Source organism: Rutilus rutilus (assembly GCF_951802725.1).
Source record: "Rutilus rutilus genome assembly, chromosome: 25".
Taxonomy (NCBI): Eukaryota; Metazoa; Chordata; class Actinopteri; order Cypriniformes; family Leuciscidae; genus Rutilus; species Rutilus rutilus.
This window is the reverse complement of record NC_140229.1, coordinates 15,564,616-15,584,772: the sequence shown is the minus strand read 5'-3', so window position 1 is coordinate 15,584,772 and position 20,157 is coordinate 15,564,616. Positions and strand designations below refer to the sequence as shown.

General features: G+C 36.6%; 1 protein-coding gene across 1 annotated transcript; it reads right to left on the bottom strand.

Annotated features, from left to right (window-relative positions):
• Positions 1-2,416: 2,416 nt before the first annotated feature.
• On the bottom strand, positions 2,417-13,748 carry hephl1b (hephaestin-like 1b; the record flags this gene model as incomplete). The annotated part of the gene is made up of 19 exons (XM_084400020.1): positions 2,417-2,524; positions 2,636-2,798; positions 3,278-3,417; positions 3,692-3,911; positions 5,605-5,711; positions 5,902-6,030; positions 6,150-6,289; positions 6,364-6,571; positions 6,960-7,172; positions 7,532-7,676; positions 7,754-7,959; positions 8,064-8,195; positions 8,307-8,446; positions 8,532-8,703; positions 9,427-9,681; positions 9,884-10,081; positions 10,645-10,857; positions 11,954-12,198; positions 13,582-13,748. 19 exons carry the CDS (start codon positions 13,746-13,748, stop codon positions 2,448-2,450), a joined length of 3,270 nt encoding a protein of 1,089 aa, XP_084256146.1. The 3' UTR covers positions 2,417-2,447.
• Positions 13,749-20,157: the final 6,409 nt, after the last annotated feature.

The window sequence follows — 20,157 nt, the reverse complement described above, 5'->3', positions numbered from 1 at the left end:
TCGCGCTGCACTGGAAAATCACGGGCCGTCCACAGGTGATCCTACAGATGTGCGTTTGAAGGAGCGAGTGAAATGGGTTTGACGTAGTGTAGGAAGTAGTTTTTAGATTTGCCGCCTCAGTAAACGTGGGATCCTTTTATCATAAATGCTGAAATCAATTTTTTTCGACTGAGTTCATTGATTATAGAGTATTTCCTAAACGGCAGAATAGACCTAAACAGCAGGGAAGTGAAATATGAAGGTGAATGAAGATTAATCAATCTCTGATTACAGCTATTCAGGTAATTATTCTACATAAAACTATGCATAGCCTATAACGTACAGTAGAACTTGTTTTTCTGTCACTGTGAGGAGAAGAGGTGATAGCCTATGATGAATTGCAAAATGTAGCCTAGATAAGACTGCAAAAACAAAGAACGTGTTATCTTCAGAAGTCAACAAAAACAGCTCGAAGTGTCTGAAATAGTGACTCTAAAGAATGTTACTTAATACACGATACTGTTTCACTCACAAACAACATCTACTGGAAAAATAAATTGGTAATGTTAGCCCTTTCAACGGCTCTGCTTTAGCCTAACCGACAAGCCATAGCTATAAATCCGTCAATAGCTAATTGACTTTTTTTTTTTTTTTTTTTTTTTGCCAGAAATATGCGGTTTATTGTTTTGTTCGTGTCATAAACATCAGTACACTCCCGGTCCACCTGGGTTACAGGAGATACCGGGTGTTAATCAGACTTATCCTCGAAACACGTCGCCATCGTGTTATTTACCAGAATAGAGTTCCCATAAACCCGCACTGAAAGGCACAAAGCAGTGACTGGGTATTATTCATAGGTATTACATTCAATCGACTTAAAAACCTTGATACAAACATGAAACTATTCTCTACAAACAACCATAGACTGCTGCAGGAACATAAGTCTGGTGTTTTCGAATAAATCATTGCATAACAAAATTGTATTGATGACCCTAATCAGCAAGACTATATCAGTATGACTGATAGCTGTCACACACACACACACACACACACACACACATTAAGCATGTTAAACATACAGTCTGTTAACTGTTTACAGCAGGATATATTTGAATAAATAAGCTATTAAAATTAATCTATTTTCCTGAACTGTGGCACATTATTCACTTAAAACAACCAATGATTAATGGAAGAGAAACAATGTGTCAATGAGCTTGTTTATTTGACTGAGCTTTGCATTCTTTCCTATAGTGAGCTAATGGCCTGTTTCAAGTATGTGATCAATGCCTCTCCTGCTTTATCACTGTGAAGAGTAAACGCTTGATCATGGGGTTCAGCATATTATCTTTGCCAAACAAAGCATAGTTTTGATTGGAAATTGGAACCATTCACAGATGTTGACTAGAAGTTACTTAAAGACTAAAGTCAAATGTTTACTGACAAGGTTCACTTCTTTGCATCATAATCCTCAACTGGGCACAGGTTACTTAAAGCCTACGTGATAAACTACATTCATTTGAGAGTTCCAAGCTTTGAGCTCAAAATGAGCACATCAAACGAACCAAGAGGAACAAAAACAGCTAACCCAGTTATATAAGCTCCAATCAGCTCACACTTGTTTTTCACTTTAACACCATCCTCTGTGATTTCAGTTCCTTCTCACTGAATCGGCCTAAAGGAGCCTTGTGAAATTCAGGATTTTTCTTTTCCTTTAACATCAGTAACAGTAAGGTAGATCTTTATTCTAAGAACTTCAAATGAAACTGAAAGCAAATGCTCATTAACATATCTTTGCCCCAGGGTGTTTTAAAAGGACATTCTCTCACTAGTTGGTCTTGCAGTAAGTTTCACATTTGAATGTTGATAGTGGTTTTATTTTGATTTGGTTGTAACTTCAGAATTACACATAAGTAGGCTATTTAACTTTTTTTTTCTTTTAATTTACACTACTGTTCAAAAGTTTTGGGTCAGTATAGATTTTGAAAATAATTTTATTCAGCAAGGGCTCATTAAATTGATCAAAAGTGAATCATTTTCATTACAAAATGTTGTTCTTTTGAACCTTCTATTCATTTAAACAATCCTGGAAAAATGTTTCAAGGTTTCCACAAAAATATTAAGCTGCACAACTGTTTTCAAAATGTTTCCTGAGCATCAAATCAGCATATTAGAATGATTTCTGAAGGACACTGAAGACTGGAGTAATGATGCTGAAAATTCAGCTTTACCATCAAAGGAATAAATCAAATTTTAAAATGTATTCAAATAGAAAACAGTGATTTTAAATTGTAATCATATTTTGCAATATTTCTGTTTTAATGTATTTTTGATCAAATAAATGCAGACTTGGTGAGCATGAGAGACTCAAAATCATTTAAAAAAAAATCACACTGGCCCCTAAACTTTTGAATGGTACAGTGTTAGAAATAAATCAGTTGAAAGTGATTAAATATATGTCCACCGAAAGATCACCATATCAGTCTGAGCATGAATGTTGTGACCAGTAACCAGAGGATGCTTAAACCTCTCTTCACAGTGCCACCACCTGGAAAAGAAGAACCACAAACATCACATCACTAAACAGTGAGCCCACTTTTATGAAATAAAGTAAAAGCATAACAGACTAAGCCAATAAACCCCTAAAGCTGTAGCTCACCTGATCGAGGTTTGATGGTAAATGTTGTTTCCATTCCAGCACGGATGTGGTTGGCAACGTGACAGTGCAGAAGCCACGTTCCATTGACCTCTGCCACCATCTCCAACGTCTGAAATGCTCCTGGGATCAGGTCATACACATCAGTACGGTGAGCCTGATCTGTCTGAAAAAGCAGTTTAAGTCATTAAAATGGTTGGGTTTCACGAGTTCACGTACATATAATCAGATAAAGAATATGCATATTTGGGTATTTGGCATGCTGTCCGAGGGGATTTGGCCCAAACCCAGAGTACTCCCCCCATATCCAGTTAAGAGAGAGGAGTTGGGGTGTTGAAGGAATGCTGGAAAAACTAGTGTGTGTCAGAGGTGAGTTGGCTATATACTGTATATGAATACTGTATATATAGATATTTATATTTATATCTATCTATATATATATATATATATATATATAGGCCTCCTCTTGTGCTGATTGGGTCGATTATCGGAACATGCTCCTCCCGAACTTTGTTAATAAAACATCGTTTAGTGTATGAAAACTGCAGAACACACTGCTGTAATATCATTGAAAAATCATTTATTCTATTGCACATATTGTGAATATAATTGCATATATAATAGTTCTTAAGCTCATTGCTGCACCTTGTATGTGAAGGTCTCAGAATGAAAATGGACGGTGTGTATGTCCATTTCATTGCCCATCCCAAACAGGTACCAGACCACCCTGTCGCCCTCCACCATTTCCAGGCCATGAAGGTTTGCATAGAGCTTCCCATTGATCCCTGTCAATAGTGACAGAAAAAAACATGCAGTTTGGAATCATGTAATTCTCTCTGAGACAAAATTAGAATTATGCATAGTGATTATTTTTCCTATGATGTCGGTCATTTATCTACTTATTTATACTCTGATGTGGAACAGGGATCGTGAATCCCATACAATTCATCCATCATATATCAAACAATGCCTTCTAGTGGTCATAATTTGACTTTTTTGTAGCATTTTACATCAAAATGCATTATTAGGGTTGAGTTGCATTTACTTGTGACCTCTCACCATACATCTTGTTGCTTTTCTGAAACTCTGCATCTCTCAGAAGAGGTTCTGCACTGTTGTAGTAGGACTGAATGTTTTCTTCCAGGTACCAGGATTTATTCTCATCAAACACCATAAAGAGGAGTGCAAATTCTCTATCCACATCAGTTCTCTGTCTGGCCTGGTTCAGTACACCTCTCCTGCAGATTACTAATGGCCCAATCAGACCACTTGCTGTGTCCTTTAACATATGACAAAAGCCACACACACAAAAAAAAACTATAACCATAATGTAGGTATAACTTGTTTGTATAACCAAAAATCTTTTAGAATTCCTGGCTGAATGTAGTAGTAGTAATTGTTGTTGTTTTCGTCGTCACAGTCAAAAGCATTATAATAATAATTATTATTGTCAACTTCAAAAGCCAAAATAAATTGAACAATAGCAATATTTTAGTAACACTTAAAATATAAAATAAAATAAGGTTTAATCTGTTAACATGTAACATGAAGTAACAATGAAGAATACAGTATATTCCATACAGTATATTAATTCTATAAAATTATTTATTAATCTTACCCATACATTGTTAAAACCAAAAGTTGTATCTGTTAATATTACTTAATGAAGCTGAGGTAACATGAACTAACAATGAACAGTTGTATTTTATTAAATAATGTTAACAAAGATTAATTAAAGCTACACTGTGTAGGATTTTCTCCCATCTAGCGGTGAAATTGTTTATGACTACCAACTGAGGCCCTGTTTACACGAGAACGCTCGCGGGTGAAAACGTAAAAATATTTTATCAGATGTGCCTTTCGTTTAGACGGCGACGGCGTTTTTGGGGCTTAAAAACGCAAAAAAGTGAAACCACCCTCCAGAGTGGAAATCTTAAAAACGCTCCACCGTCGTGTTTCCGTCTAAACGGTAAAAACGCAAAAGTCTGCTAGACAGTGAAGGCACCGATCAGTGCTTCACATTGCCACCTAGCCGCCTGGAGTGCATACTACATTGAATTTCACACACTTTTGCGTCACCATATGCACGCAGATTTCCCCCCCATAACGCTCGTCTAAACGCAGAATAAAAAGTGATCACTTTTGCGTTTTCTCTTCAGATCGTTTCCGTGTAAACGTAGCCTGAATATTACTTTCTAGCCCCTCCCATTCCGAGGGCGTTTTAAAGGGATACTCCACTTTAAAATGAAAATTCTGTCATCATATACTCACCCTCATGTTGTTTCAAACCTGTATTAATTTCTTTCTTCTGCTGAACAGAAAGGAAGATATTTAGAAGAATGTCAGTAACCAGACAGTTTCTGGTCTCACTGACTTCCATAGTAGGAAAGAAAGAAATATACTATGGAAGTCAATGAGACCAGAAACTGTCCAGAAGGTGGCCGTATTATTTCAAATCTGCCGGCAGTCGCGAGTAATCTCCCCCTCACATTCGTCACGGTGCCACTGAGTGTAAAAACGCGAAAGGCGAAGCTTGAATTTCCAGGTATGTCCCTCTTTGGCTAATGTATTTTCAAGATGGAGGCGCAACATGGCTGCCGCCGTTCGAGTGACTCGCTCGGATGTATTCTAAATGGCAGATTCTACGCTTACGAGAATACTTGATTAGTTGGTAGAAGTAATTACACATTAATGAGAGACACATTTTGAAAGAACAAAGTGTTTTTTGCTGAGAATCAACTTAAAAAATTACACAGTGTAGCTTTAAATAAATGTAATAAATGCATTGCTCATTGTTAATTCATGTTTAATTAATGCATGAACTAATGTTAACTAATAGGACCTTATTGTAAGGTGTTACCAATATTTTTATATTATTGTTGTTCAGAGTTAATCCATTTTAATTCCTGACTGAATGTAAATAATAATAATAATTAAGGAATTAAAACTGTTTCCGATACTAAGAGCTTTACCTTAACAAAGTCCACAGCTGAGCGGTAGGCAAAAGCAATGCAGTTCGGATCAGACACGCCTGGGCCGGATTTCTCTGGAATCATCCACTGGTACTGAGTCTTATTTCCTGCAGTAAAGAGTTTCATTTGCATTCACAACAGGAATGTGTCACATGTATAATGGGGGAAACCTAGCAGATCTCTATTTAAAGTCCGATAATGTTCAAAACACATTTTATGAAATCCCTGAAGGTGTCTTTGTATACATTTTACAGGTGAAATATGGAGGCAAATGGTGGGACTTTCATCTTCCTCTACCTGGCATGACAGCTTCAGGTTTAGAAGTAGAGGTTCTGACTCCATGTGCTTGTATTGAGTAAGGATGACTAGCTTTATTCATGAATGTGATCAGCAAAATCTGGCCAACTTCAGCTCTAATTACAGGACCTATAAAACACATACAGATTTTCATTAATTTATTAATTCAAATGAAAACACAAAAAAACAAAACTGATGTTCAAAATATTTTAAAATAAATGTGGAACGAAATTGTGATTATAAGTCACCAAAAATCTCCAAGTGTTTCTCTTGAGGCTGCCTCAGTTTTATTGTCCTGAAGGTGGCGTCGGTGTATTCTCTATACACTACTTTCTTATACCTTGAGCCCAGTCTGTTCTTTCCGGTCCCCACAAACAAACTGCCAGGACTGAGACAAGAATCTGGTTACCAAATCCATTCAAACGCTGCAACATCAACAAAAGTTGTAGAACATACATCTACCTTTTCTCCTCAGTCGTGTTGAAGTTCTGCAATTCCCAGGTACGATCAGGTGAGTAGTCCCACTCCCTCTCTTCAGCACAGATGAAATACTCCACTATCTGAGACCTTAATACTGAGGGATTCTTATTCCCTGACTCCTTCACTTTATACAGCTGTCTCATCCCACCAACATAGTGATCAGAGACTAGACAGCTCACCTCAAATTCACCTACAATCACAATCACAAGAATATATATGATATCTACATCATTACTCCAGTCTTTAGGGTCACATGATCCTTCAGAAATCATTCTAATATGCTGATTTGGTACTCTTATTATTATCGAAGTACAAACAGCTGTACTGCTTCATGTTTTTGTGGAAACCGTGATCCGCTGCCATTCAAAAGTTTGGATTAAGAAAAAAGTTCATACTTTTTTTCCAGCAAGGATGCACTAAATCGATCAAAAGTGACAATATTAAGCAGCAAAAAGTGTTTTCAGCATTGATCATAAGAACCATTATTCATAATTGAGCACCAAATCAGCTTATCATCAGCATTGTCAGCATCATCAGAAGTAAATATACATCATTTGCTGAAATAACATGGCACTGACCACTGACATCTGGTTGCATGGACACAGTGACTGCAGTGTGTGGGAACAGGCTCAGCGTGTCACGTGTTGTGCCTTGTCTCTGGAACGTGTTGCCTTGGAAGTAAATACCATGCATGTCTATCTCTGTGCCAAGTCCCATGAGATGCCATCTTACCCTGGACTCCTTCTTCATCTCAAGGCCAGGCAGGTTCCCATACATAAAGCCATTCACAGCTGCATTACACAAACAAAATAACAGGGTTTGTAAGAAGGACCCTGAATGGATTCTGAATGGAATTTATAACTTTCAGCTGATTTGTAAAATGATTAGTTGACCATTACACTGGGTCTTCAATTACAACATTTTGTTAAATCAGGGGTTCTGATTCTTAAGCCAAAAATATGCTTCATTTGTCCGTTTACCATTACGACTTGTGCAAAGCATGCTTATGTAAAATTATTTGTAACCTTCAGAATCTGTTTGAGAATGAAGTTGAACGTGCTGTCCTCTGCGGCAGGTGAAATATCACAAATAAGTCACAGTGCGAATACGTAAATTTCATGGTCAGATATGTACCAAAATGAATAAATACCATGCATTTTATTGCTTTCCTGAAACTCCAAATTCTCTGAGTCTGATTCATTGGTGTCATAGGTTTCAATGTTCTGTTCCAAGTACCAGCTGAGATTTTCATCTAACACAGAAAACAGCAGAAAGAACTCCCGATCCACATCTTTCTGTAAGAAAAGTTATATTACAGATAAAAAGGAATATTGTTTGTTATTTGATTATGCACATTTGATTCTCATATTACCTGAGCGCCATTGGAATTCAGTGCATCTTTCTTACACACCAGCAGGGGGCCTATGAGACCAGAGTTGGTGTCTCTGACTGGATCACTGGAGGAGAAGTACAGGTAGGAAATACAGGGTGGGTCACTTTCAGATGGTCCCTCCTTCAACTGCCACCTGTAGGTGAACGTTTCACCTGGCTGAACCTGATATCCTTTCCTCTTTATACCTACAATATTTTATTATATTATTTATTGCAATACGTTTATTTCTCTGGGACAAAACAAACCTTTTGATTGACACATTAGCCAGATGGTGTAAAATAAGTCTCACCGTCTTGATAAAAGACACCCTCAAAGGGTTTGTCGTACTGAAGACCATGTGGCTGGATACTGTAGATTCTGTCAGCCTTGTTCATAAACATCACCTGAAGGGTGTCTCCAACCTCAGCCCTCAGAACTGGACCTACAGTCACCATAATATAAATGTGTCAGAAAGGTTCGGATCAAATTCATGAAACACTTTTTATCTAACCAAGGTTGAAAATGTTATTTAAATCCACATGAAGAAGCTTACCCAAAATGCCTAGATGAGTCTCAGCACTGGTTTGCTTTCTCTTTAAAGTGAAACTCTTATCTGTATATTCTTTGTACACCACTTTCCAATACTTTCCACCAAGTCGGCCACCATCCATCCCGAAGAACACTTCTGAAAAGCTAAGGATGACCAAGAATTTGTCAAAAACTAAAACTTTCATAAACTAATTGCAGTGCATGTCTGAATTATAATAGGATATTTAACCTCCCAGGTTTGGTCAGCGACTCATTGGTCAGCTTATCCATCCCTGATGGTGCGTAGTCCCACCGAACCTTCTCAGCAGCAATGAAATACTTCCTAATCTTCCCACTGAGAGGAACTGTGAAGTTTATCTCATCCCTGCAGGACGAGACTTTGAACAGGGCCTGCATACCAGCTGTGGAAGACAAACTTTTTTTTTTTTTTATGATCAAGACAATAATGGTAACACAAATGTAACTACTTTAGCTTAAATAAGGCTAAAAATCCTGTACAATCTTGGTCTACTTCAAGGGTTTTCAATCTTTTAGATGCAATAGAACCCCAAATATAATCATCCTTAGGAGCAGCTATATATTTTCATTTATGAAGACCCAATTTATACTCATTTAAATAGGTATATTATGCAATATACCAGTATAAAATATTATTTGGAAAATATTTGAGGTTTTTAGTGTCCTTGTTAAAACACCCGCCACCCATGCCAGAGACACCGGTTTGAACCCCGCTAGAACCGGAGGGGTTACATTGGTGCCATGACCCAGATGGAAATGAGGTTTAGCGGGGTGATTGTAACTTATGCCAGATAGTAAGATCTGTGTGAATAAACCTTACTCCCCTGGCCTCAAGAGGTGCGCTAGAGACAGACGCTAGAGACTGTGGTCTTTAGTGTCCTTGTTTGCTCGCCCGCCTCCCATGCCATAGATGCCAGTTCGAATCCTGCTTGGAGCGGGTCGAGTAGAACAGGAGGGGTTACACTAATACATATGCACGTTCTAGAGTAAACAAACTATCAAAAAGCCAACTAGCTTTTTTTAACTGAAGCAGGACTACTTTCCATTACTACAACTGCCTTTTTATTTTATCCTGTTATCAAAGAACACGCTTCCTCAAAGTTTACCTTTCAGATGATCGTTCACTTGGCAGTTCAAGAGCCATGTCCCTATTGTCATAGGCACCATCTCTGCAGTGGCAAAAGTGGCAGAAAACAGACTCAGGACATCCACGCGGTGCCCGCGGTCTAGGAGTGTGTGTCCGTGGAAATAAGCAGAGTGAACGTCGATCTCGTTGCCCATGCCAAAGAGATGCAAAGCAACTGTGTGGTTTTGGCAAAACTCAATGCCTGGTAGGTTGCCGTACATGTATCCATTTATGGCTAAAAATGGATAATAAAAAAAAGTACTTAATGACTCAAACTGTGTACATTAGCTATGTCAGTTTACAAAACATCTCTAGGTTCATGAATTTTCGTTACAATTAAAGCACCACACCACTCTTTTATTTTTTCGTTTTCTTTTTTTCTTTAACGTCTGGACAGCCACAATTTTAGTTCACACAGTCAATTGTCAGATACATACCATGCATCATGTTGGATTCCTGGAAATCTTCTCTAGCAGGATCCACACCATCTGGATCAGAGCAGAAGGTCTGGATGTTCTCTTTCAGGTACCAGCTGATGTTCTCATCCACCACACTAAACATAAGGATCAGATCCTGTTCTACATCAGCACGTTGCACTTGATGGTGGTCTGAAGTGGACACAGCACGCAGGGTTCCTGAGGCATAAGGATAAGGTAAGACAAAAAAAATGTAGCTAATAAAGACTTGTAAAAATCCAAAGGCACATTTCATTTTTTTATTTTAAATATTTTTTTAAACGGATATTAAATACATTTGTTTAAATTTAGGGAGAAACTTAAACAGGAAATTTTCTTTATATAACATTATAACCATAATAACATTTATCAACAGAAGTATTATTGTAGTACTGGAAATAAATAGGAAATTCAAGGTAACATAACTTTGATAAATAGATTACAATGCCTAGAAAATACTGGTATTTTTTACCATTAAAGTGCATTTTATATATATTTTTTAATATTAAATGCACCCATTTAAATTTAAGGAGGAACATAAAGAGGAAATGTTCCTTACCATAATAACATTTATTAATTGTAGTATTATTGCACCTAGTTGACCTTTATCTAAGATGCTTTAGCAGTGTTTAAAATTAAATGTAAAAATATCACAGGGAGCTAAATTTCAGGGCTAAATTTTCATTAAAATAAAGGGCTAGTTTTGCATGAAATTAATAGGAATGTCAGAATGTATGCTTTACCTTTCTTACAGGTGAGAAGGGCTCCAACAAGCCCGGAGGAAATGTCTTGTGAGGCGCTGACATGGGAGTGGTAGGCCCAGGTGAGGCAGTTGGCATCACCCTTTTGAGGGGCATAATCTGGCTTTACAGTCCAGGTATATGTGAAGTTTCCCCCTGGTGGAACCCCATCATCATTCTTCAGAGTGTCTGAGGTTCCGTCTGGATACAGCGCACCTAGTGCAGACAGGATTCGATAACAGGAGAAAGTCCACACAATTAAAATTAGCACCTTTGAAATGATTAAAAATCCACTGATGAGCCAAAACATTATGACCAGTCGCAGGTGAAGTGAATATCATGGATCATCTGCTAACAAGGCCATATATTAAGGTCTGGATATTAGATGGTAAACAAACAATCAGTTCACTAAATCAATGTGTTGGATGCATCAGAAATGTGCCAGAATACAGATCTGAGCGACTTTGACAACGACCAAATTGTTATGGCAAGGCGACTGGAACAGAGGATCTCTGAAACGGCGAGGATTGTGGGTTGTCCCGGTCAGCAGTGGTGAGAATTTACCAGCAGAAGTGTTGGGCCCCCAAGGCTCATCAGTGCACGAAGGCAACGAAGGCTATCCCATCTGGTCCGTGCCAACAGAAGGTTTACTTTGGCACAAGTCACACAAAATTATGATGGTTATGGAGGGAATGTGTCACAACACAGAGTGCATCGCATTGCTGCATATCAGAGTGCCTATGATAACCCCGTCCATCGTCGAAAGCACCTATGCTAGGCACATGAGTGTTGCAACTGGACGTTGCAGTAGTGGAAGAAGGTCACCTGGTCCGATGAGTCCCATTTTCTTTTACATCACGTGGACAGCCATGTACATGTCCGCCATTTACTTAAGGGAATTGATGGCACCAGGAAGCACTGTGACAAAGACAAGCCGTTGGAGGGAGTGTGATGCTCTGGGCAATGTTCTGGGAAACCCTGGGTTCGGTCATTCATGTGGATGTAAGTTTGACACGTGCCACCTACCTAAACATTGCTGAAGACCAGGTACACCCTTTCATGACAATGGTGTTACCTAGTGGAAGTGGCCTCTTTCAGCAGGATAATGCACCCTGCCACACTGCACACATGAACATCTGTGGGATGTCTTGATGCCTGATACTACATGACAACTTAAGGGTACTTGAAGTACATGCCTTGGCAGGTGGGCGCTGTTTTTGACAGTACGCGGAGGACCAAAAGCATATTAGGGAGGTGGTCATAATGTTTTGGCACATATATTTATGAAGTGAATGGGAGAAAGAGGTTTTACCTTCTGAATCTTTTGAATAGAAGACACCATGTGGATGCATAGAGTAACGTCTGGAGGCAAAGTTCTTCAGGTGCACAATGATGATATCATGGACCTCTGCCCTTAGTATGGGGCCCAGATAGCCCAGCCAGATGGGTTTGGGGATCTCTTGAGAATAAGAAGCATCTGTGTACTGCCTGTATATTGCCTTTTTGTAGACACTGCCAATACGCTGAGACCCGCGCTGCAGAAATACTGATGCATACCTGGGCCATGACAAAGAAGAGGTGTTTTTTAATGTTTTTCCACAATTATTATAATGGGATGATAATAAATGGTGGAGATTATTGGGAAATTTGAAAATGAACTTTTTTTTTTTAAATAAATCGGAAATTCAAAGTAACTTAACTTCAATAAATAGATTACACTCTTAGAATAAAGGTTCAGTGGGGTTGTACTGTATAGAACCTTAGGTTTATTGACTCAATTTTAAAGAACCCTTTATGCCAAAATGGTTCTATAAAATATTCTATTAAAAACGAATTAAAACAAAATGATCCCATGATGGGAACCCCTAAAACGTTCTATTTATGATGCACCTGACAGAACCTTTTAAGGTTCTATAGAACCTTTTCTTTAGAGTGCACACTTATCAAAATAAAGATTCCTAAAGGAGGTTTTTGAATATTAGGTTCCCCAAAGAACCTTAAAGTAAACAGTACTTTCTAAAACCTTTCTTATCTCAATGTAAAGAGCATTTTAATAATATGTAAAACATTTTTTCACCTTTTTACTTTGACCGTTAAACAATGCAATTTTAGATAATTATAAATCCTTCACTGAAAAGTGTTAATAACCTGCGTTGTTAAATGAGAAATGTATTTCTAATTACTGATTCTCAAAAAATCCAAAGTATTCTCAACAAAAATAAACAAATATTTAAATTCACACATACACACACAAACACTAACACACAAACGCCTCTAATTTTTTTTAAAGCTAGGAATTTTTTATTTTTTTTTCAGTGTGTGAATCTCAAGGATGTCCTGTTGGGCACTGATACCAGAAAAAGTAAACTATATCAAATACATTCATCCAAATGAATACAGCTATATCAAATGACCAGATATTATCTAGAACAAGTCAGTCCTCAAAACTGTCTGGGTAAACAAGAGACTCGTGAGAGGCGCCACATAAAGGCTACCGAGTTCATTGAGAACAGAGTAAAAGTGCACCAGTATGCATGGGAGGATGCCAAAAAAAGAAAAAAGATTCTTGTGACGGCATGTCTGGATCCCTCCCCACCCACCCCCTGTAGTCCAAATATATATTTTTTTCCTTTTTTTTTTTTTTTGCGTGCTGGTGCTGTGGTGCAAATCTAACACTGTCCACATCTTAAAAAACACCATTGTCTAAAGATATATCATAACTATAAAAGATGAAAAAATATTAATAAAATGTAATTTCAAAACATCACAGTGATCTAAATTTCTGTGTACAAATATATACCTTATGTGCTATATATATATGTATATTAAAACTATTTAGGTAGATGTAAAATAAATAAGCACAAGAATATATACAAATTTACAATATTGCCATGTTTCAATCAGATGAATAACTTAATGAAGAATGTCTATAAATCTCACTCTTCCGCTGCAATAGGTTTCCCATTAATTAGATTCTGGCCGCTCGGTGCGTAATTCCAGTTTTCCTCTTGAATCCCAATGTAGAAGGTTCTGTTTATTCCAGACACTTGTGCTATCACAGCACAAAATATGCTCAAGCTTCTCAAACAGTTCCAGAAAGTAACCATAGTCTCAGGGACACAAATGACCTCGCTAGAGTCCTCAAATGATTCTCAACAGGAAAGTTCTGTGTGGTCCCTCGTTATTATGTGACAGCAGAGACATTTAAGATGACCAGTCATGAGCCATGATGACAGCCTTCAGGGATTCACACACCCATGAAATTTATGGGAAGCCCTTCGTTGCCGGAAGAATCCATCTGAAACGGCTCACCGTAATATGGTAGCTATAGTTTCTAGTTGGTCATTAGCTAATTCAAACTAATCATTAGCTGGTGCAAACTGATAAACCATCTTGGAAAAACAATAAACAAAATACAAAATGGTTATACCAGTTTAAAGTGGTCAAGATGAATTTTAGAGTATGGTAGCTGGACAACGAGTTAACGATCAGCTTGCACCAGCTAATGACCAGCTAGAAACCGCAGCTATCATGTTCCAAAACACAGCTACTGGAGTTTTCAACAGGGTTTAAGCATAAAATGGTATGTTAAAACATGTAGAGCAGGAGCGCTTCCCGGATTCACTTATCCTAGTAGAGGTGCTCTTTGGAAAGGGTAGAGTAGATTTTAAATCTAAGAAAAACTCCAAGGCACTCTCCTGGAATATTAAAAATGCCTTTATTTTATGGCATAGTCAAAAAAGACTTTTAAAATGACGTTGCCTTCGTCAGGGAATCAAAGAGCTGTGAAGGATTACAGGTGTCTTTATAGTGGAAAAACCCCAATGATCAACTCCTCCCACTAGAAACAAAACTACAAAAAAACTACCAACATGGATGTAAAATACAACATGTCACCATAGTAGCATTTAGAAAAACATTTAGAAAAAGATCAGAAAAAAAAAATATATATATATCCACATAGACATTGGTGAAAGTAATTAATGTCAAATCTACAAAAGACTTTACAGAAAAACCGTGAAATCTAGCTCATCATTCAAACCCGGATATTTGGTGGCCTGTAATTTAAAAATCCAGAAAGCCTCCCTTTGATTAAGTTGGCGCTGTCTTTGTGTTCAGTAATGATAGGAACCATTTCTTAAGCCACATTGTTTGGTGGGGAAGATATATTGATGATATCTGTCTAGTTTGGTCGGGATCTGAAAATGAACTACAAGCTTTTCACAGGTTTCTGAACAATACGAGTCCAAATATTAAGCTGGATCTTTGTTATAGTAAAGAAAGCATAAACTTCCTTGATCTTTTTATATATAAGGACAGTCAAGGTATCTTACATACATCTTTATATAGAAAACCAACAGACAGAAACACCATCCTCCATGCAAAAAGTTTCCACCCTAAGAGGCTAAAAGAGAATATTCCATTAGGAATATTCCATTCCGTCATTATTTGTGACCAGGAAAATGACTTTAAGACCAGATCAGAGGAAATGGTGGCACGTTTCCAGGCACGGGGTTATAAAAACGCTACCATTCAGACAGCTTATACAAAAGCTAGAAGTCGGGACAGACCAACTCTATTACAAAAAAGAAGTGGTCCCACACTAAAAAATGATAGAGTGGTTTTTGCGACAGCATATAGCACAGAGGCAGAAAGAATCAAACAGATAGTTAAGAACAATTGGAGTATCATTCAGAGTGATACAACATTAAGGGAGATTTTTAAGGAACCACCTTTAATCAGTTTCAGGGGATGTCCAACTTTACAAGACAAATTAGTCCATAGTCATCTTCAACCAAATGATCAACAAACTTGGTTGAAAACTAAACCAAAGGGGTCCTACAAATGTCATCACTGTAATCACTGTACTAGTGTTGTCCAGACCAAAACTTTTAAAGATTGTATCTCTCAGAAAGAGTACACTATCAATCATTTTATAAACTGTAAAACCACATTTGTTATTTACAAGTTGGAATGCCCAGAGTGTAAAGTCTTTTACATTGGTAGAACAAAAAGACGCTTTCAGGATAGATTGGCAGAACACAAATATGCCATTCGTAAGAGTAATATTAACTATCCTATGGCTAAGCATTTTCTGCAGCATAATAGTAACCCATCAACTTTACAAGCCTATGGAATTGATCATATCCCCATTTCGATAAGAAATGGTGATAGACAGCGCCAACTTAATCAAAGGGAGGCTTTCTGGATTTTTAAATTACAGGCCACCAAATATCCGGGTTTGAATGATGAGCTAGATTTCACGTTTTTTCTGTAAAGTCTTTTGTAGATTTGACATTAATTACTTTCACCAATGTCTATGTGGATATATATATATTTTTTTTTCTAATCTTTTTCTAAATGTTTTTCTAAATGCTACTATGGTGACATGTTGTATTTTACATCCATGTTGGTAGTTTTTTGTAGTTTTGTTTCTAGTGGGAGGAGTTGATCATTGGGGTTTTTCCACTATAAAGACACCTGCAATCCTTCACAGCTGTTTGATTCCCTGACGAAGGCCAGTGTGCTGAAATGCGTTGGAGTCATTTTAAAAGTCTTTTTTGACTATGCCATAAAAAAAAGGCATTTTTAATATTCCAGGAGAGTGCCTTGGAGTTTTTCTTAGATATAAAATGGTATGTCTTGAATATCCATAATTGCAGTTCAATTGCTTTTTTGAGGGTCAGAGTGTAAGAATTTGAATAATAAACTGAAATACCTGCTATTTAAGCCTGTGCATTTATGATTAGATAAACCATTATATAAATAGTATATATAAAATCAATAATTCTGGTGCCACCCATACATTTTTTTGTCCTTTTTTACAAATCTCAATTATTACAAATATTAAGAAGATGAATATCAAATATTGTTTACAATATAATTTTTTCTGTTAATTTTAAGGTCACAAATCTATGAAAACCCCATTAGCACCACAAAAGAATAAAATCTATGCTATCTGATCTAATAAATAAATAAAAAATCAAGACAAACTAAAATATTTTCTCAATAAAATACATTAACTTTTTCATATAAAATAATGGCATTTTTTAATAATTAAAAATAAACTAATTTTTGAGTTTGACTATGAACACATGAGAACATGAAGACATGACAAGTCTTAGGTCAAAATAAATTATTTTGTTTTCCCATCCAGATATATAAAATAATATGCAACTATTATTTCCAATGTCGACTAGCAGCAGCAGTAGGCCTACTGTTTAGTCAACCAGACTGACACATCCTGAGAGAAATCTACCCGTTAACATTCCTATTCATCTCAATGGCACTTGCTTGGCGGCTTTAGGATCCCCAGATTTTAACTCGGCCATCTTTGCTCATGCTCAATTCTTTTTAATATATAAATTGTGACTGTTTTTTGAGAAGTCTTCACAGACAGCTGTCGTAAAGCTTTGTCTGAAGTGTATGTACTCATTCCTCCATCTGCTGGACAATTGAGGAAAGCTGCACATGACACTTTGCTTGTGCTTCAAAACACATTTGGTTTTCTCTTCTCTCTCCCTTTCTCTTATCTTCAATGTCTCTTTAGCAATTATATTTTATTTCATAGGCTTTAATGGCATAGTCATATTCAGTGTAGTCAGAGACATGACACAGCAGTAGTTTGCTTTCTGTATGATACGTCAAATATGTGATGCTCTCACTGGGACACAAGACTGAGTCCAGCCAGCATTCATTCATTCGCTCATTCATTAATTAGTTAATTCGTCCATTCGTTCATTCATTCATTCATTCATTCATTCATTCATTCATTCATTCATTCATATCGTTATAATTTAGTTTTCATTGCTCATCATCATGATGAATGTTCTCATATACTGTACTTTTATTGTCTTCTCTATTAGTCTAGTCTAGTAATTATAATTAGACAGTATTTTTTAGAATAAATACACATTATCTGCTTTTTTAATAATTATTCATAAAAACTTAAAATGTGCATTTTCAGAATAAAAACACATTTACTTAATTATGAATAAATTAATAAATAATTTAATTATGTAATTATTATTATTATTATAAAATGAAAAAGTACATGAAAAATAATGTATAGAAAACACAAGCTATACAACATAGTTCAAAACATATTAATAATTAGTCATTTCTGAACATTGACTCTCAGTCTTTATTCACCCTTTCCTCATGTTTTCTCAATTGAATTCATAAAAGTATAGAATAGAATAGCATATTTCTTATAGGGGCACATTGTAACGCAGTGTGACAACATGCCCCACCTGCACAACTGGGATTTAAACCCGGCTAGTGTCTTCTGCTAGTTAGCGAAGCATTAAAGAACTATATCAACCGTTAAATAACATATTGGAGATTAAAATAATATCAGATTTGTCAACACAAAAAATAGAGATGAAAAATTACCTTGAGTAAACATTTTTTTTTTTTATTATTTAAAATGTGAATTTTGGCGCAGTTTTTTCTCTATAGTGTCGATATGGCAACTAGTATGCTAGCATGTGTGGAAGTATTTAAAACAAGCGTGTTAAGTTTTTTTTTTTTTTTTTTGCTTTTATCTTCTACAATCATTTAATAAAAAAAATCATAAAAAAACAAAAAAACAAGTGTGTTACAACTAGCCCCGCCTTACGTTGTGTCCCACTGTCCCTACAATCCGCCCCCTACTGGATGACTTCATACTTACAGAGTTTCATTTGATCAAAAACAAAACCAGGAGACAGGTAAATCGGTTGTCCAGTAGTTATCTGTGACAGTGCACATGGTGAAATGGCAGAAGCCAGTATTTCAGTGGCTCCGGACTGGTTTTGCTGTCCAGTAGGCCTATGTCTGGATCTCCTGAAGGATCCAGTGGCCCTTCCCTGTGGACACAGTTCCAGTATGATCTTTATTACAGACTGCTGGGATCAAGATCAGAAGGGAGTCTACAGCTGCCCCCAATGCAGACAGACCTTCACTCCAAGACAGCAAAAACATAGTCAGCAAAAACATCATTCTGGCTGAAATAGTGGAGAAACTGAATAGTGGAGAATCAGAGAGATTTGAAAAAAAGGATGTGAAAAGTTTTCAGTGTCCAGCGATTATAAAAGCACAATAAGCCTAAAAAGCTTGCCATGAAATAGATAGATAATGTAAAAATACTGTACACTATATATATATGAACACTATCCCTTTATATTATTAAAGGGATAGCTTAAAAAATAAACTTCTGCCATCATTGAATCCCATGTCATTCCAAACCTGCATGACATTCTTTGTTCTGTAGGACACAGAATGATTAAACATACAAAATCATTGCACAGTATTTTGTATGCTGGATGATAAAAAAAAACATCTTCAAAAATGTATTGTACTGTATGTGATTAATAACATAAAGCCCTTCAATTCTTATTTGCTTAAATTTGTATAACTGTTTTATTTTCTAACTTATAAAACAGTTTAGGCCTAATAATAAGTTTAAAAATACAAATCACGTAATGAATTTCTAATTTATTTGTTTAGTTTTCTATATGAGCATTCACTTTGCCTTATAAAGATACTTTCTTTTTCAAACTATTAAAACTTTGTCTCCTTAAAAATGTATGTGAATGATTGATGACCAATTAATAAATTAAAAAACGTATTGTGTTATTTCAGTATATTTAATTTCCTTCTCCTCATGAATAGACACTTTAAAAAATATATATATATTTTGCCTTTTATTATGATAGGAAAGTATAAAGTTCTATGACCCAGGACTTGAACTCAAGCTGATAATCAATGAATGTCAAAGCACTAACCACTAGGTTATTGGGTCTAGTAATTGTCTGCAATGTGATAAATATTAGTGCTTCATTGTGTAAGAAACACAGGGGGAACAGAATCCGATGGCAAATAGTTCAGCTGTCGAAATCCGTTCCCGCACCCCAATGATGGGAGATGTTGATTTATCGGCTTAAAATATGCTTATTCTATTCTGTGTGTGGATGGAGCTTAAACAGCATCAATTTGATAAATATTAAAACCTCAGTGTGTCAGAAATATGGACAAATCTGTTCCCTCAGGGGGAACAGAATCCGACGGCAAAAAAACAGCTGTCGGAATCCGTTCCCCCATTCCCATTATGAGAGGTGTTGATGTAATGGCTTAAAAAATGCTGATTTTATTTTTGTGTGTGGATGGAGCTTAACTTGCATCAGTTTAAAGAATATATTTTTGTGCTTTTTATTATGATAGGAAACCATAAGAAAGTTAGACGACCCGGGACTTGAACTCGGGTCGCCCAAAGCTAAAAAAAACCATCGTCAGGGAACTGACCACTAGTCCATTAAGACTAACAATTAGCTGCGATGTGATAAATATTAGAACCTCATTGTGTAGGAAACACAGGGGGAACAGAATCCGACGACAAATAGTTCAGCTGTCGAAATCCGTTCCCCCACCCCAATAATGAGAGATGTTGATGTATCGGCTTAAAATATGCTTATTCTATTCTGTGTGTGGATGGAGCTTAACTTGCATCAGTTTAAAGAATATATTTTTGTGCTT